Raw genomic sequence first — 20,432 nt, 5'->3', positions numbered from 1 at the left:
ACCAACTATAAAATACCAATTATAACAACTTAAAATTCTCTATTAAATATCATTTTAAGATATCCTATATTAAATATCAATTTAAAATATTCTATATTAAATATCCTTTTAAGATTTGATCTTGAATAGCCGTAGGGAAAACAAACCTTCTAATCCATCAAACTAAACCTCTTCTAACACTTCTTCAAAATATTCTGAAATAGAGTCTTGTTTTAATATAATATGAACCATTCAATTGCGTCGAGAGCACTCTGATAATTCCATTCTAAATGGTCCACGTTGACCATTGAGACAAATTTCTGGCGATTTTTTAGTTGGGAAATATCGTCACAACATAAGTAAAAGCAAAACGACAACTATGAATTACACCAAGGACATTTACTTTTGGTTTTAATGGCATTATCTTTGAAGTGATGCCGAATGAATAGGTACTTGTAGAGGCTATGGTTATCTTATGGTTATCTTACTGTTTCGCATTATAATAGATAGACAAGAATGGGGCTTCTCACACTGTAATTGCCATAGCTCCAAGTCAATGCACCTGATAGTAAAGTGTAATCATCTGGTACAACTTCACTTTTAATTTTCAGGTTATATGATACTTTCTGGCTAGAGGATGTGAAATATAGTGTATCTGGTTCTACTGTCACGTTCATTCCAAAGGGTGCATCTATTTTGGCTTCGTAAGTACATTTTGCAGGTCCTACATTTGTAACTATTCTTGGAAATTGTGCAAAAACAGGCTCACTTGCGTTGCCAATAACCATTATGGAAGGATAATTAAGGTCCCATACTCCATTTTTTGATAAATTTGAAGGACAACTGATAAATTCTCCTGTCAGCAAACGTAAAGATGTTTTATCGTATCCTTGGCTGCATAGCATATTGATATAGGAATTTACATCAGCATCATATACAAGCCCCGGATTGATGGCCTTGAGGGGATTAATTTGCCCTGCACCATATCCTAATTCTCCATCTTGATAGCCATCTAATGTTGGATTCAATGTAAATGCTACATCACAAACTAAACTGTCAGTATAGATAAGAAAAATAAATGAATGTATACAATTTTTGGGTTGTGGAATGGATAGCCACCTGTAGTCATGAGAGCGGATTTGATAGCAGCAGGAGACCAGTCAGGATGAAATGACTTGACATAGGCAGCTGCTCCTGTTGCATGAGGGCATGCCATGGATGTTCCAGATACTATGTTAAAATCCACTGCCCTTTTGTCCAAAGGATTCTGGCTCACTATTGCAGCTTTTGACCAAGCAGCTAAAATATCTACACCTGGTGCACTGATGTCAGGCTGTCAAGGACAAATGAGATGATTAAATTTGTCTAGTAGTTAATTCAGATCAGTATAGGTCCTATGGAAATGAAATTTCAAATTCATATCACATATATGTTTTATTCATACCTTTAGAAGGTCTAGTGTAATTCGGCTGGGACCTCTAGATGAGAATGAAGCTACTATAGGTGCAGGTAAATTATTCCGAGCCACACTTTTTGCTATACTTGCAACAGGAGACCTGATGAAATATACGAAATGAAAACATAAATCATCTCTTAGAGCATGGAGAATCATGATTTTAACTAAATACTGACATACTCACTACAAATAAGGTTTTATTATGAATTTTCATTTTGTTACTAAACTATCCATGTCAGAGCGTTTTGAAACTATTAAAAGAAAAAAAATTAATTTCAGCCTTTATTATTGTACCATAAATATAACTTTTCTAAATATCAAGATTTGTTTGATTTTTTTTATATTGATTTTGAATTGGGGTTCAAACTTATTAATCAATTTTGGATTTAATTAATAACCACTGGATAACCTAAAATGGGCGAATACGGCTAGGCACTAGAACAAACACTACAGTCCTAACCATCTGCATCTAGGATCCTCCTAAAGTGAAGCGATCTTAGAATCAACGTGGCATACTCTAAAGGCAGCTTACTAATTCACAAATCTTTTACTGATCACAGTTAGAGATAAATCGTATAAGAAAGTTATTATATTTAGATGATCTTTGTATGAATAATGCACTAAACCACCCTAAGCCTGTAAAATCTTTCTAAACATAAAATGGCTCAACCACCCTAAGCCTTCGTAATAGAAGCTTTTAAAGGGACTCACTCAGACACATCTTTTCTTTAGGCTGAGCACGAGACTACACAGGCTGCAGCCAGTTGTTAAATACCAACTCCCCATCAGCTAATAAAGATATTTTTGCGAGATCAATACGTAAATATTAATGAGGTTTCATAAATCTATTGGGTTTTGGTCTATCGGCATACTACTTTTGGCTTAAAGATGTTCTTAATTTATTTAGTTGAAGTCCTAGGATGACTTTCTAGTCCATCAAGCGCAACCTTATGATGACAAAAGTGATTTATTATTATCTATGCATCGTACCTTGTAGAATTGATGTAAGATCTGATAGCCTCTCCCTGTTCAGTTGATATAACTGTGGTAGGAACCATGAACGAGAAAGCTGTATCATTGAAGTAATCATACATTATTATGGCACCTGCCCCTCCAGAGACATACACTCCGCCATCCGGCTGATTACTGCCATCTTTTAAGTTGCAAAGCACTATTTTTCCTTGAACTAAGCTGCGATCCAGGGAATAGAACCCGCAACCACTGACCAATTCACATTCATACAAATGGAGAGATTTGAGTTCAAGAAAATAAGAAAACTTAATTTAACAAACTAATTTTTTATCAATTCATGTGATGTAGTATGTATTTCACCTCGAGTCCTGTGAAGAAAACCCCCCAGAAACATTAGCAGCATCTCCTCCATATACTAAAGGATACCAAGGCTGTTCCATTGTGAATGTGTTTATAGCATGCCCCTACGTAACCATTAGACTCAGCACATTAGAACTTTGCTCACTTAATATCAGTTGAACACAATGATATTTGGTTTACCTAGAAAGATATTTGATTTCCCAGGACAAGTTGTGATTTGAATTGGCGATCGATGGTGCTTGCAGCCACTGTCAGAGACCATGGGGAATAATTGCAAACAGATCCCTCAAGGGCATCGTTACATGCAGCATTTGATGTTAAGATTCCTCTCTTCATTGAATGGAATGCTCCTATTGCAATGCTATCTTCAAAGCAGTCAAGTGGGTAATACATGGATAAACCATGCCCAATTGAGACAGAGATGACATCCACACCATCATAGATTGCATCATCAAACGCTGCAAGGAGATCTACATCGCTTCAAGAATCTAACCAACAAACCTTGTATACAGCAATCCTTGCGCCAGGTAATCCTCCACGTACGTCTCCTTGGGCTAATCCCATAAGGCTGGCATTTCTGACAATGCTTCCAGCAGCTGTGGAGGAGGTGTGTGTTCCATGGCCAGATGCATCTCTTGGAGAGAGGAACTCGCCAGCTGGTAGTGGAGATCTAAAGCCTTTATAATAAAAGCGTGCACCTATTATTTTCCTAGGAAACAGTTAAATTCAGTTGTCAGCATGGCAAAATCTCAAAAGAATTATTGTCTACAGTGTTACTGCACGGATGAGAGTACTTATTGCAGGCTTTGAAGTCGGGCGTTGTTTGGCAAACACCCCTCCATTTTGGGGGAATGGGACCCAATCCAGTGTCATCGAAACTTTCAGATTCCGGCCATACCCCTACAGTCAAATTGATCTAAATTGGTTTAGAGATTTTTTCAGAATAAATATGTAACGCTAATGTGAGATATATACGCAACCATTTTACTATCTATTCTATAGCACCAATGAAGATTCTATTGTTATTTTTATACCCGTATCTAGAACGCCAACAATTACGTCATTTTGATATTCCAAATGATTGGTTTGCTGAGATAGAGGGAATCCCACAAAATCCCATGATCTACTTGTCAAGAGTTCAATCTTTCTGTTTTCAAACACTAAAATTACACCCACTGTATCTATAATTCACAAACAAGCATGGCATGGGTCAATATTGAAACATGTCTACTGCACACAAACTATATTTATGAAACAAACTATTATATGTCCACCATTATATTATCCCTACCGCATTCTAATAATTCTTACAATTGTTTTTTGTTAAGTACAGCGGCAATCTTACTTGAGAGATGTTGGGCATGAGATGAAGAAAGACAAGCCACAAATCCGTTAAAGCTCTTCCAATAACTATGAACCAAAGATTCCCGTGCTGCCTCATGGCTTAACAGGCATATTGAAAAAATAAAATTTAGAAGAATAGTTCTTCTTTAGAACAACAGAGTGGACATACAAGAGGAAATAATTATGTAATAACCTTCCAAGTAGAGTGTAAAGCAATGAAAGGTGGGATGCAGTCGCTGATGTTAGGGAGTGATCTTGTATATCTGGGGGTGGAATATCACCCATATACACTATGTAAACCAGATTTGGCAAGAAAAAAAAGTTCAGTCAGTAAAACATTTTTGAGGGGTAACATGTCAAAAAGAGGGAGATGAAGATATTACCTTTACATTCAAGTATTGAGAAGTAGCTGTGGAGACAAGGATAAGGAGAAAAATCAAGGGAAACGCAAGATGGGTTATCACTGTGCCTGCCATGAAGAGGTCTCAAAATGCAATGAAAGAGGCCATCTATTATGAACTCTCGTTTGTAATATATAAGTAAAACATTGTCTTGCACCACGTTACTCCGAGGCGTTTCACAGAAAACAATGGAAAGCAATAATCGAAAACAATAATAGAATGCGGTATTTGCCGTTGTCTTCTTAATACAAACAAGTTTTGAGAAGGCGCCAAGGCTGAAATCATCGATTGAATCGTCGGTCCAAGGTCGTTTGAATTTATACCCACATTTGTCGCATTCCTAATATTATCAACCACACACAAATGGCCCGAATTTAAACTGAATTTCAATTTAAGAAAGGGAAACTATTATAAACAAACGATTACCACTGAAAGCAAAGCACCATATCCTGATTTCAAATTCGATGATTACTATGGAAAAATATGTTTAGTTTTTGGGAAGAATTAATATATGAACTCTAAGTGAGAGAAGGAGAGGACCATAATCTGATTTCGAATTCGATGATTATTGAAAAAAGAGGTGTTAAGTAGTTTTTGGGATGAATTAAGAGGAGAATTAACAGAGGTTTTAAATTCTTGTATACAGACAAGAATATATTTAGTAAATAAGTAAAGAGTAATTATATGAAATATCAGTACAAAAGTTTGAAAAAGTTATATGTTGTATTAAAAAATTTGATCAAAGGTGAATGCAAGTGCTCTTTGGGAGGTAAAAGGTCATCTTCCATCTTCGGCTCTGAGTGCTTCTGCAATTGCTCAAGGATCTTAGATTGGTTTCCTTTGTCGCTCTTGGTGCTCTTTGTCCTCTTCATTACTCTGATTCTTGCAATATCCGATTGTTTGATTGGATGTCTTCTTTTTGGTTTGAAATGGTTTCTATTATATGGACTTAGGTTCTTGCTTCTTACCGTTTTATTTTAATTAATATTATTTATTTTCATATTTTTTTGATATCAATTGCTATTATATTGGTTTGATAGAATTGCTTTTGGTGGTGAGAAGTCATTAATGAGCATAGGCTAGTGTGCCACTCCCTCATACTTCTCGGAAGATTATGGAGGCTTTGAGTGATGGGTTATTGAAAGACGAATTAAATGGGAGCAATTAGGAATTGAATGTTGATTTCCCGCTACTTGAAGTCCCTATTGTTGACTCTGTGAGTCCAAAGCCATCAAACAGGGAGGCTCTTTGGTCTTTGTGTTAGCGCAAGTAACCAATTTTTTTCTATTGTTTAACAAAGCTCTTTTTATCCATCCTATGGATGATCATCGTTGCTTTATTCCCATGAATGAAAAAGCTAATGTTGCTTATTTTAATGTAAGTTAACAAAGGTCAATAATTTTATTTATGTCTTTTTCTTTGTTCTAAGCTTTCACATAAGCTTTATTTATTGTTATTTCATTAATTTGTGATTAATGAAATAGTTTTCTTTTTTTTTTCTTCTCAATTTTTCTTTTGTTAATTTGTAAGTTCTTTTCTTATTTTTTTCATCTAGATCATACTATCTTATGTAGGTTCTTAAAATTTAACATGGTATCAAACCTTACGGGAGCTAGAAAGAATGGAATTTATAGTCTTTTCTACTTTCACACCATACAATCATTTCCAATGGAATCAAAAGATTCTGCTTCAACTCAAAAGTAGAGACTTGTATCGTATAGTCATGGCAACAAACATTGAACCAAATTCTGCAATTAAAAAATCCAAATATTTTTACTACATGAATGAGGCTTTCAGTCTCCTATGCTTATCCATGTGGCTAGAATTGTTGTTTCATGTCGATGCTTGCACATCTGTAAACAAGGTTTGGATTATGTTGGAGACTATTTTTTGAAAGCAAGATGAGATGCAGGGTCACATACTTAAAAATAAGCTCAACTCATTAGATCCAAGCAATTTTAAAAATCTTGAAAACTTCTTCACAAAGTTAAAGACTTAATTAATTGAACTAAAAGGATACTAAATTGACAAATTCACGCAAGAAAATCAATTAATTCTTACAATTTTGTCAAAATTGGATCTAAAATATCTTGTATTTGTCTTCACTTTTTACATAGCCAAGCTTACAACAAGAGCAACTTGGAAGATACCCACACTTGATGCTTTTATTGAGGCTCTAATTCATGAGTAGGATAAGCTCATAAGGATTTGTACCTTGAAAAACTCTAAAGATAATGCACTTCTTGTGCATGCAAGTGGGAAGAACAATTTGAAATCCAATCAGAAATCCAAAGGCAAAGGAAAGAAGGAACTAGATCCTAAAAACGGAGCCAATCTCAAAAATCTAAATGAATGTACTAGATGGAAGGAAAAGAAGGACAAAAATGGAAAATCAAAGTGTAGCTATTGCAACTGTGGTTACCGTCTAGAATCACCATGCATGAAGAAGATCATTGATCTCATGTTGCAGACACTTTAGTAGAATAATATAGGTAACTTCATTCAAAAAAGTGCCAATAAAAAGAAGGAAGAAGAAGCACCAAAGAGGTAATGCACATACATTAATTTTTATTGATTTTTCTCCATATGCATGGATCATAGACTTTGGAGATTGACAGGACATGCTAACCACAAAAGATTCTCCTTCATCTTTAAAACCATATGAAGGTACTCATATTCTCATGAGAGATAACTCTCTAGTAGAGGAAACTAGACAAAGAAGGGTAGAGCTTAGAACTAGTAGTTTTGAGAATTACCTACACATTCCAAAGCTTTCTATCAATCCTTTTTTTCATATTGAATGATGTATTGTAGCACCAGAAGGAGAGTTGAATTCACCCCAAATTTAATGAGCATATTTGACATGAAAGACAAATCCAAAATTGCTATTGGTAAGGTTGATTATCAATCTCATCTGTACACTTTTATGGCTTTGTTGCTAAATCAAATTATACTTTACTACTAACACATGTAAATGAAGAAAATAGAATTTGGCATGAAAGATATGGTCATTTAAACTTTATATACATGGAAAAACTTAGAAAACAAGGATGGTAAAAGGCTTTCGTGCCATTGAAAGAACCATTGAAAGGATTATTGCCATATACCTCATAATGATCAACTTAGAAGAATTATGAGTTTAGAACCATATTTCCTTTCAATATATATAATAAATTTGCAAAAAAAATCAATAACTTGATCCTTACCATGAAGAAAAGAGATCCAAGTTCATAATCATCACCAAATGTTAGTGCATACCATGATTTGAATGGAGGTATTCTTTGTGGGTCCCAAAAAGGTTACAATGAATGAGGTGCAGCTAAAGTGCCCTCCATGGTTAACCTTGTAGAAAGGGATCCTAACACATCTTACCAAAACATGCATCAAAGTGCATACAAATCTACATGGTATAATACCATATTAGAATTTTCGCATCAAGAAAATATTGTTAGCATGTCATGCCAATCATTGAAATCAAATACTCATTAAGGCAATATTTTGAGAGGACGCATAATACTTGAATAAATTATAATTTAGCATAAATTTAAATTTATATTTATATCATTACAAAATACTGAACCAAAGAGGTTAGTTGGAAAGGAAAAAAATACCCCCTTTGCTTAAACAAGAGTGAAATATTATACCTTTCTATTTAAAATATCTTTTTCGCTATTTTATAAATTTTGAATTAAAACTAGATATATATTTTTAAAACTCACATTGAAAAAATGTGTATATGAAATTATGATGATTAAAATTAAAAAACCTTTATTTAAAAGACTTTAAATGACACACCCTTAATTTAAGAATCTTTTAAATATAAACTATATTGTTTTAGTTTTAAAAACTTCAAAATGTAATTTTCAAAAAAAATAAAACATAACATGTTAAATAAATACAAATGAATGAAAATTGAAAGAATTTAAAGAATTTTTATTTTAAAAAATCTAATTACAAATTTTATTTTCAAAGCTTAAAAAAATAACTTGAAAGTTAAATTTTAAGATTATAAAAAGTACTTTAAAAGAGAAATTACTTTAAATAGCTTTATTTGATGAGAAATAAATTTAAAAAAAAACATTTATAACATGAAAATAAAACTCTAACTTTTAATAAATTTAGTTGAAATTACATGAAACTTCATTTTAAAACTTTATTCTAATACACGACTCTACCAAAATCAAGGAAGACTTGATGGAACAGGGGAGTAGATAACAAACAAAGCATAACAAAATAGGGCAATCAAAATACAAAATGAAAGCCAAATCTTTATTCATTGGTTATAGATTGGTTACAAGTGCCTCTTTTTATGGAGGTCTTTAAATATTTCGGGAAGCTGGAGATAGTTGGAAGAAACATATAGAATCTTGCATCTAAAATAATGTTTTTTAGAATGCAAATCCAACTGAAGATCTACTTGAATCCTTGTCTTTAATGTTGTAGATATGCTTGCAAACTGATGATACAGAGCTGACTACATGGTTGGGGTAGTTGAGATTACTATCTCTAACACTCCCCCTTAATCACAACTACCATAAATGTTGCGACATTCACAAATTTATTTTCTCTAGACTATTGTCTTCTTGTGTCCCTTTCCAAATCAATTATTTAGACTTTGAAATCTTTCCTTTAAACCATTTCCAACTCTTAATAATGATACCATTCATTTGGATTCTCTCCCTACCGCAACAATCTCAAATATTCAAAATATCAACCGGGAACTTTCTATATCTTCACAATCTGTAAATGTCTTGCTAGACAATAATTTATTTTTACTGAAAACACTTGTTATTTTTTTTTAACATCCAAACCTTTCATGACTTCTATTAGTCTTCACATATGAACATTTGTACAACCTTTTGAACATACTTGTAAGCTCTTCCCAACCAGATCCATAGGTCCATCCACAATCCATTTTTATACACGCTGTCATAGGTTCATGTTCTTCCATTCTTTGTTCCAACACATTTTTTTAGAATGATTTCTTAAACCACAAATTTTACAAGGATGTAGATCCCAACACATGTCTTTAATGTGACTTTCTTTGTTGCAAGAGAACACTGGATTTATTTCTTTTTTTGGTGATTTGTTTAAACATATATCATGTTGAACATCAATTCACCTTTTCTATATCCAAGCCCTTCATATTTTGGCATCTCTATTGGTTGAATGAGCTCTTTGATTCCTTTTTCATGTTTTCCCAATCCTTTACCTTTATAATCCATTTTCTCCATAATATTCAAACCAAATTTTTGAAAACAACTTTTGTTAATCTCATCACTTCTGACAATATTTTCAGACTCATTAACATGCTTATCTTTATCACAATGACTTTAATAAAATTACACTTATCAAATGATGAACACGAATATTTTGTACTATATGAAGTGTCGTGGCCCAATGCTTTTGACTTTAAACATTCATTCTCTTCATTTAATTTTGATATTTCCTTGTTGTATAGACTATTCTCCTCTTCTACTTTCTTCAATTTCTCTTCCAACTCATTAAACAACATTAATTTTTCTTCTCTTCATTTTCCTCTTTTACTTTCTTCAGAAAATTTCAAGCTCACAATTATCATGCAAAAGAAAGTTTACATTTTTATAATTATCTCTTTTAAAAGCATTATCAAATTCTTTTCTTACATTCCTTCAATTCTTCTTCCAAATAATTTGTTTTCTCTTTGTTTACTCTATCAGCTTTTCCCATTGAAACAAAAAAAAAACTTACCTTGCTCACACACTTGACAATTTTGTGCACCTTCTCAATCTTTGACTAGCAACCTTTCCTTTTAGCTGTAATCTTCTTTTGGCTGATGGCTACATTAACAATAGAAAATTTTCCTCCTCTAATGCCCACGATCCTTGTAGAAAACAACTTGGAGCAACTATCAATGATCCTTTACTCCCAACAAATACAACCAACCAAGCTTTGATACCACATGTAGGAAAAAAGGGGTACAAAATAGGAAGAAAACACACATAAAGTTTTATAGATTCGTTAGATTCAAAAATTACATTAACAATCTGAACTTCAGCTTCTTCAAAGTTGCCATCACATTTTGTTGCTCTTACATCCTCTTACAGCTCCATACATTGACTGCTAGATACAAACTCAAAATCTAATAGATCTGTAGCTGAGAGAATTCATACAAAAATAGACCTATGATATATATCAAACTATAACATCTGGTGATATGGAGATATGGAGAATACATAGACAACAATACTCAATCACGTATTTGTAAGAACTATTAACCAATAAATCATATGATTATAATTCAAAACAATGATTATTTATGTCCAATCGATTATATATGCCTATGTACTTATGATTTATAATAATGTTAGAAAGAAACCAATATGTAAAGATTATAATCCTTAAAAAGATGAATTAAAAAAAGAAAATAGAAAAGAAATCACTTCTTTGTAAAAATAAGTGATTTTTTATAACATTTAAATTAATTACTAATTACCAGTAGTGTACTTTACATGATCTACAATGATAGAGTTTTTCTAATCTCTCAATGCTACTTATGTAATTTACTAGAACCATTGAACGAAGGGTATTTTAAAATGTATCGGTACTGCTAAATACACATTATGAGATAACCGTGTGGTAGTGGTAACCAGAAATCAATCTTGACATTATCAAGAAAAGCAATCTTGTCATCGTGCATGTTCAATTAAATTAACATGTGTACTGCCATCAATACATTTTCAAGATGAAATCAAGTAAATTAAAAATTAAAAATTAGTTCATCTTTTGAATTTATATCCAATTAATATTATATTATATGAATTGTTCTTCATTGCATGTCTAATTATCAATGACTAAAAACATAGAAAATAGATTTTAGAAAATTTTATCATTATTAAGAAGTTTATTTTATATGTAATCTTTGTTTAATACTAATATTATGTTTTTAATGTGCAATTTACAAATTTACAAATATATTTATTTAAACAATAATATAAGATCAATACAGTCTGTTTTTCATACTAACATGAAATCAATATAAGCTCCTTTTTAACATATACTTTAAAAACTATTTATCCAAAGATAAAATATCACAACATAAAATCTACTTTTTTTTAAAATCACATGAAAACTAAAAAGATTAAGTAATCTGTAAAAAGAAAAAATTACAACTTGAAAGGTTATACTTGAATGTCCACAATAAAAATCTAATATATTAACAAAATAAACACCCTCCAACCCTTTACGAGGACATTGGAAAACAAACCCTGCTTTCATAAAATGCACCTACGTCCTAAGACAATTTAATTGCCCATAGATGCCATAATTATCTTACTGTTTCACATAATATACAACAATGGGGCTGCGCACACTGTAATTGCCAGAGCTCCAAGTCAGTGCACCTGATAGTAAAGCATAATCATCTGGTACAACCCGACTTTCAATTTTCACATTGTATGACATCTTCTGATTGGAGGACGTGAAAGAGAGTGTATCTGGTTCCACTGTCACGTTCATTCCAAGGGGCGCATCTAATTTGGCTTGGTAAGTAGCTTTTGGAGGTCCTACATTTGTAACTGTTCTTGGAAATTGAACAAAAATGGGCTCACTTACATCCCTAACAATCATCATGGAAGGATAGTTAAGTTCCCATACTCCATTTTCAGATAATTTTGAAGAACAAGTGACAGATTCTCCTGTCAACAAACGTAAAGATGTTTCATTGTATCCTTGGCTACATAGCATATTGATATAGGATTTTGCGTCAGCTTCATACACAAGCCCCGGATTGATGGCCTTGAGGGGGTTAATCTGCCCTGAACCATATCCTAATTCCCCAGCACGATTGCCCTCTAATGTTGCATCGAATGTAGATGCTGAATCACAAATTAAATTGTGAGCATAGATAAGAAAGAAATAAGATTATATACAATTTTTGGGTTATGAAATGGATACCCACCTGTGGTCATGAGAGCAGATTTGATAGCAGCAGGAGACCAGTCAGGATGAAATGACTTGACATAGGCCGCTGCTCCTGTGGCATGAGGGCATGCCATGGATGTTCCAGAAACTATGTTAAAATCCACAACTCTTTTGTCCAAAGGACTTGTGGTCATTGGTGCAGCTTTTGACCAAGCTGCTAGAATATCTACACCGGGTGCGGTGATGTCAGGCTGTCAAGGAAATATGATATAAATGGATTAGTTTAAATGTTTTTTTTTGTTTTTTTTTTGAGAGTGAGCCACTGATATATATGTCAAGTTTAATTGTTAATTAAGATCAATTTTCAAATACCATTCAGATATTTTAGTTTTCTCACCTTCAAAAGATTTGGTGTGATTTGGTTGGGACCTTTTGATGAGAATGAAGCCACTATAGGTGCAGGTAAATCATTCCGAACCACACCTTTTTCTATGCTTGCCGTTGGAGAGCTAATGAAATGTATTGGAATTAAAACATAAGCAGTGTCTTAAAGTTTGGTTTTTTTCTTTTTTTGAAATTTCATATTCAATTTTCATTTTGTTATTGAACTGTCCACTTTAGGGCTCTTTTACACTCATATAATAAAGGCTTTTGATTTCAGCTTCTTTTGTTGTACCATAGATTTAATGTTTCTGAATGTCAGAATTTGTTTCATTTTTTATTGATCTTGAATAGGCAATCAAACGTTTTAACCAATTTTAGAGTAAAACAATATTATATCTCGAAGGGGCGTCTAGTAAATAAATTAGACCACAACCCAATAGATTGTGCCTATTAGGTAGTGCCGTTCATGAATTTGTTGGATTGTGGTCTAATTCAATTACTAGAAGTCCTAGATGACTTTCTACTCCATCAAACGCAATTTTTATGGGGAAAAAGTAATTCATTTCATTCATGCATTTACCTTGTGGAGTTGATGTAAGATCTGATAACCTCTCCCTCTTTGTTAAATATAAGTGTAGCTGGGACGATGAACGAGGAAGCTGTATCATTCATTGGATCGTACATTATTATGGCACCTGCCCCTCCAGAGACATACACTCCACCATCGGGCAGATCATATGGGTCTGCTAAGTAGCAAAGTACTATTTTTCCTTCAACTAAGCTGCGATCCAGGGAATATAACTTGCAACCACTGACCATATTCATAATCATACAAATGGCGAGCTTTGATTTCAACAAATGAGCAAATGTAATTTAAAAAAGTAATTCATTATCAAATTCATGTGATGATGTTCTGCATTTCACCTTGAGTCCTGTGATGAAAATCCGCCAGAAACATTAGTAGCGTCTCCTCCATATACTAAAGGATACCAAGGCTGCTCCATTGTGAATGTATTTATAGCACGCCCCTATCACACCATTAAACTCAACTCATTAGAATTTTGATCACTTAATATGAGTGGATGACAATGATATTTGATTTACCTCGAAGGACGTTTGATTTCCCAAATTAAGTTGTGATTTGAATTGGCGATCAATGCTGCTTGCAGCCACTGTCAAGGACCAAGGGGAATAATTGCAAACAGTTCCCACAGATCCATCGTTACAAGCAGCATTTGATGTTAAGATTCCTCTCTTCATTGCATGGAATGCTCCAATTGCAATGCTATCTTCAAAGTAGTTAAGTGGGGGAAGGAATCCTCCATTTGAATAACCAATCGAAACAGAAATAATATCCACACCATCATGGATTGCATCATCAAATGCGGCAAGAATATCTACGTCACTGCAATCTGAAAAGCAAACCTTGTATATAGCAATCCTTGCGCCAGGTACTCCTCCACGCGCGTCTCCTTGGGCAAATCCAAAAAGGCTGGCATTTTTGACAATGCTTCCAGCCGCTGTGGAGGCAGTGTGTGTTCCATGGCCATCTGAATCTCTTGGAGAGATGAACTCACCAGCCTCTGGTTCAGATCCAGAGCCTTTATTATAAAAGCTTGCACCTATTATTTTCCTGGGAAATAATTAAATACATTTGTCACCACGATAAAATCTCAAAAATAATTATTTTCTACATCATTTCTTGATGGTAAAAGGATTTAGTTCCAGAAGTAGCACGAATGAATGTTCTAGTACTTATTGCAGGATTTGAAGTCGGGTGTTGTCTGGCACACTCCCTTCCATTTTGAGGGAATGGGACCCAATCCCTTGTCATCGAAACTTTCCGATTCTGGCCATACCCCTGCACTCAAATTGCGTAAGAGATATTTCTTCAGAATTACTTTGAGAATCTTGTGAAACCATTTTAGTGTCTGTTCTATGCTACCAATGAAGCCTCTATTATTTTTTGTTATACCTGTATCTAGAACGCCAACAATTACGTCACTTTGATACTCCAAATCATTGGTTTGCTGAGACAGAGGGAGTCCCACAAAATCCCATGATCTACTTGTTAAGGGTTTGGCCTTTTTGCTTTCAAAGACCGAAACTATGCCATCTGTGTCTGTAATTCACAAACAAGACTTTCAACTCATTATTTGAAAATAAAATGATAATACATTTGGAAAACAAAGACGAATTTCTAGTAACTACTACTAATATCCTGGTTGCCAAATTTCTAATTAAGATGCAATATCCTTCTCAGCATATATTGGGTATTTTAAATTTCCAATTCATAAGCAATTCATCCCATTATCATTATAATTCATCTCGACACCATTCTAAAAATTCCTACAGAGCACACTGTTAAATACAGCATCCATTTTTGGGGTAATCTTACTTGAGAGGTGTTGGGCATGAGATGAGGAAAGCCAAGCTGCAAATCCGTTAAAGCTTTTCCAATAGCTATGAACAAAAGATTCCTGTGCTGCCTCATAGCTTAACAAGAATATTACAAAAACAAAATTAGAAAAATATTTCTCCTTCCATGTAGAGAGTGAAGCATACAAGAAGAAAGAACTATGTAATAACCTTCCATGTAGAGAGTGAAGCAATGAGAGGTGAGATGCAGTTGCTGCTGTTTGGGAGTAATCTTGTATATCTGGGGATGGAACATCACCCATGTACACTATATAAAGCTGATTTGACAGAGAATAAAATGTTCAGTCAGTAGCAATCCAAACAGAGGGAGATGAAGTTATTTACTATCGAAGAAGAGTTAAGATATTACCTTTTCATTCAATTGACGAGAAGCAGCTGTGGAGAAAAGGATAACGAGAAAAGCCAAGGGAAACAGAAGATGGGTTATGACTGTACTTGCCATCAAAAGGTTAGTAATGTTTTTTTACTGTATCTCAGAATGTAATGAAACAGGCCATCAATTTATACTACTCTAGTGTGTAATAAATAAATAAAATGTTGATAATACTAAGGTGGCTTTTTGTCTTGAAAAGTGTGAAACGAAATACGAGTACGAACAAAGAATTTAAGTTCTTCCGTCGTGAGTTTAACGAGGCATTTCATTGAAATTATTGGTCGGCCAATAAATAATAACGTTAACAACAATAATAATAAAATACAATAACGTTTTCCTTTATAAAATAATAATAATTTTCAATTAAAGAATCCAACATAAAACAAGAGGTGTGATACAATGGAGTCCCTGTCATTTGCTAAGAACTAGTGAGTTATTGTTTCTTTTGAGAATAAAGAATTGCTTCATGTTTAGATTTCATAAGGAGCTTAACAATTGATGTTATGTGGTTTTGTGATAGTTTTTTAGGTCTTTATGTTCTAACAAGAGGTAAGGTGATGAGAATGTGTTTAAAAAACTATGATAGTATCACATATATAGAATTAGGATGTACATTAAGTTATTGCAATAGAACGTGTTGACTTCAAGCTAATCTACGAGAGGATGGAGTATTAAGAAAGGTAGGACTTATTATGCATATAATCAACATAGATAACAAGTGTAAAAGATAAATCATGAGAACTTATCATTCATGCTCATGCTATCCTTAATAGGCACAAGTTATTAAAAATATGTGATGAAAGAATGTGCTAGATTTATATAAGCATACAGTAAACAAATGAGTTAAACCATTATCATGGCCAAGCTTCAAAAGATTGCACAATTGTACTAAAACATTCAATCAAAATAGACTTAATTATAAATAAAAATTAATAATGATTAAAAACAATCAATGGAAGTCAAATGATTAAACTTGTTTTTCTATTAGTTAAAATTTGACATAGTATCTTATTTATAGTCTAAATCTAATTTTGTATAAATGCTTATGCCTTGAAAAAATTCAATAAAACCATCTTAAAGAAAGAAAAGTTCTTTCTATTTATGTAATATAAGTTTATAAATATTTGGCAATTGATATTTGCACAAGAAAGGTAGCTAAGAGAAACTTTATAACTACTTAACATAGAAAAACTACATTCAAAATAGAATGCTATTGGCACAAATATGACAACCCATTGTAGCTTGTAGCTTGCTAACAACTAGTATTCAAAATTACTATAAAATGTTTACAAAATCTAAGCATGGTATCAAATGTTTTTTAATGAAAGGCAATTAACGAGTCAATTGCAGAACGCAAAAAAATAGAAATTGCCTCAAACACTATAAGTATGGGAATAGCATTGTAAGCTCTTTAGTTGTTGCATCATGGAGCTTCTGATTGTTGTGAGCTTCTCCATCAAAAACCAAAATAAAAATAAAAATTAAACCATCAACATTGATTTCATAAGCATTTGACAAAATGATAATAATAGAAAAAATGTAATGCATGATTTATATTGAGGTGCTAGAAAGAAAGTAATGTGTCACGTTGTTTGGACTATCATAGAACTTCTTGTTTTATTAGACAAATACCATCATATTTTGCACATTCTTTTGGTTTGTTTTATGATTATTTATGTTTATTATGTCCAGGTATATGCTAAAAAATATTAACACCCAAAGATTGATGCATCCTTTGTCCATCTTCTTCTTCTTCACACTTGATAAATGCTTCACCTCCGTCTTGTGTCTTTTTCAACTAAAAATCATAGGATACATCATCCTTAATAATGTTTTCAAGAAAGAATTTGTAGTCTTCATCTTCCATATTAGTTTCAATTTTGGCATCTCTGCGTTTATTTTTCAAAGATAGCTACTTGAGCCCAAAAAGATAATGAAAGGTCAAAGTTTATGTTCTTTCTCCAAATAATATCATTAGTATCACTTCTAAATGCATCGCAATGAGTAGGAAACAAAAGCATAAAGTTAGGTAAAGTTTCAGAATCTGATACACTAGAAACAAAATAGAGTTCTCTTCATTCCTTGTTTTACATCTTGACTCAATGATCCATCTGATGTTTCCAGTAATCTTGCTGCTAGGTCAAAATATCTTTGATTAAACATCTTTAAGAAATCTAACATTTACTTTTGGCATCTTGCATATGATACTAATATGAAATAAATCATCCCTGGCTGAGCTTCTTCTTCAACCAAAAACCATATTTGCTTGGAGGAAACCCAAATCCTAGTGCACGCGCGCGCGCACACACACACACATACATATACATGTACATGTACATGTACATATGTGTACATGTACATATACATATACGTATACATATGTGTATATGTACATGTACATATGTGTACATGTACATATACATGTACATGTACATGTGTATGTAGATGTATATGTATATGTATATGTATATCTGTATATATACATATGTATATATATACATACATATGTATATATATACATATATATACATATGTATGTATATATACAGATATACATATACATATACGTATACATATAGATATACATATGTATATCTATATGTATATGTATATGTATATATGTATATATATACATATATATACATATATATGTATATATATATATATGTATATATATATATATGTGTGTGTGTCTATATATATATATATATATATATATATATATATATATATATATATATATATATATATATATATATATGTATATGTATATGTATATGTATATCTATGTATATATATATATATACATATCTATATGTATATACATATATACATATATATACATTCATAGATATACATATAGATATATATACATATACATATACATATACATATAAAGAGATGTATATATATATATCTATATGTATGTATGTATGTATGTATGTATATGTATATGTATCTGTATATGTGTATGTGTATCTGTATATATACATATATATACATACACACACACACAAATATATGCATATACATACATACATACATACATACATATATATATTTTCTTTTTCTTTTTCCTTTGTTTTGTCTTACTTTCTTCTATTATTTGCTTGCTCTTCTTTTATGTGTTTTTTTCATTTTCTCTCTTTTTTAATATTTTTGTCTTATTTTTATGCCGAGAGGCGTTCCTATATAGTCGCATCAAGGGGAGTAAAGGATAGAATAAAACGAGAATATTCTATGTAAACCGTAAAGAAAACGGATTCATGATCGCCTGTAGCTATGTGGACCAAGCACCGTCTCCAGCTTCATGGACCAAAGACATGATTCGAAATGTAACGTCAAAGGTCTAGCAGTTACATGCAATGATGACATGCAACAGTTGTGCAACGATTGGAAGGAAGAAAACAATAAAGGAAATTGGAAGTAAGAAAGCAATAAAGGAAATTTATTTTCTCTGCAATCGAATCTTACCCATTCCATTTGAAACAAGAGCAGATCAAATACAGGTGAGGAGATCCTCTGTATTCTAAGAATAATTTGTTTTCATTGCATTCTATGTATGCTGAGAATAATTTGTTTGCATTTTGGATGCAGATCGGAATACAGGTTGCATTGATAAGGTTGGCATCATGTTAGCAGTCTACTTTGGAAACGGGCATGTATGGCGGAAGGCTTTCTCTCAACATAGCTAAGAATTGAAAAATTGTGTCTATTCTATAGCTATCTCTATGATTTCATATTTTGCATGCATGTCTACCAGATAATTTATAAGTTTCAATGGGTTGTTTCGAAATCACTTGACCATATCTATAGGAGCAACAACTATAGTTTTGAGAACTCCAGGTTATCCTACATAGTAGGATAGTAATCAAAGCAACCCCTATATATCTTGAGGGCAGGTCGATGAGCTACTAAGCCAAAAGGCCATGCACGAGCAGTTATTTAGGTAGGCATGTTGTCATCCATTTAGAGTTAGATCGTTGCTTTATGGAATGGCTTTATCATCGGGCAAGTTCTTGCTCTTCACTTCCAAGCAACCGTCGGTAGAATTAGTGAGAGAGCACTGCAATGGACTTCGGCAAACACAACCACTTAACCAATATTCTTGAGAATCCCAAGCATGGTTGTTTTTGGGCCTGAACCCCTGTAGACAAGTGCATGTAACATTGACATTTCCTTCAACATTGGTACTCAACCTAGCATAGCCATTGCATCTTTCATGCTACTATTAGGCAGGTCCATAGAAAAAGTGTACAAGAAATGATAGTAAATTGTAATATCAAATAGATATTTACATTGATATGAAATCCTTTTTCTCCACAATTAATATAATCTCATTTGAGTTGTATAATATAAAATCATGCAAGGTAAAAGTACACATGTACTTACAGAGACTATTGTTTGAATTATAAAGTTGACATATTAAGTGTTGAACCAAAGGAATCAAACATAAAATATTATTGTATAAAGACACAAATAGAAAACACTTCTTAACTAGAAAATCAGTTTTGAGTCTTTAAATATTAGAATTTAGAACAGACCAGCTTCGGTAGACTGTAAAGAGAGTCTCATCTCAGCAAAATCTCTTTTAAAAATATTAGCTGAAGATCATTGTTATAGCATGAATACAAATACTTCAAGTTCAGATGGTGTATAAATGGAAACAAAAGATTAACAGAAAATGAAACTACATAGAATAGTAATAAATAAAAGAGCAATATTGTTGTTTGAAATTTTAGAGTACTTTAAGATCAAAATTAGAAATATTATTTTCATAAAAGTAAAAAATATTATTATGTTTAGATTCTCTGAAATTAAC

The 20,432-nt window shown here is 32.6% G+C and overlaps 1 protein-coding gene and 1 pseudogene across 1 annotated transcript; both read right to left on the bottom strand.

The window, feature by feature from the left end:
- Positions 1 to 476: 476 nt before the first annotated feature.
- Positions 477 to 4,396, bottom strand: LOC131870133 (cucumisin-like; annotated as a pseudogene).
- A 7,427-nt stretch (positions 4,397 to 11,823) lies between these two features.
- LOC131870132 (subtilisin-like protease SBT4.14) lies at positions 11,824 to 15,679 on the bottom strand. Its single transcript, XM_059215814.1, has 11 exons — positions 15,587 to 15,679; positions 15,388 to 15,494; positions 15,197 to 15,294; positions 14,774 to 14,920; positions 14,554 to 14,659; positions 13,903 to 14,431; positions 13,723 to 13,826; positions 13,379 to 13,609; positions 12,812 to 12,923; positions 12,452 to 12,665; positions 11,824 to 12,368 (listed from the first exon to the last, which is right to left on the bottom strand). Exons 1-11 carry the CDS (start codon positions 15,677 to 15,679, stop codon positions 11,824 to 11,826), a joined length of 2,286 nt encoding a protein of 761 aa, XP_059071797.1.
- Between the last annotated feature and the right edge of the window lie 4,753 nt (positions 15,680 to 20,432).

This window comes from Cryptomeria japonica, unplaced genomic scaffold, assembly GCF_030272615.1.
Source record: "Cryptomeria japonica unplaced genomic scaffold, Sugi_1.0 HiC_scaffold_294, whole genome shotgun sequence".
In the NCBI taxonomy this organism is placed as follows: domain Eukaryota; kingdom Viridiplantae; phylum Streptophyta; class Pinopsida; order Cupressales; family Cupressaceae; genus Cryptomeria; species Cryptomeria japonica.
The sequence above is the reverse complement of the archived record's forward strand: the minus strand, read 5'-3'. Positions and strand labels throughout refer to the sequence as shown.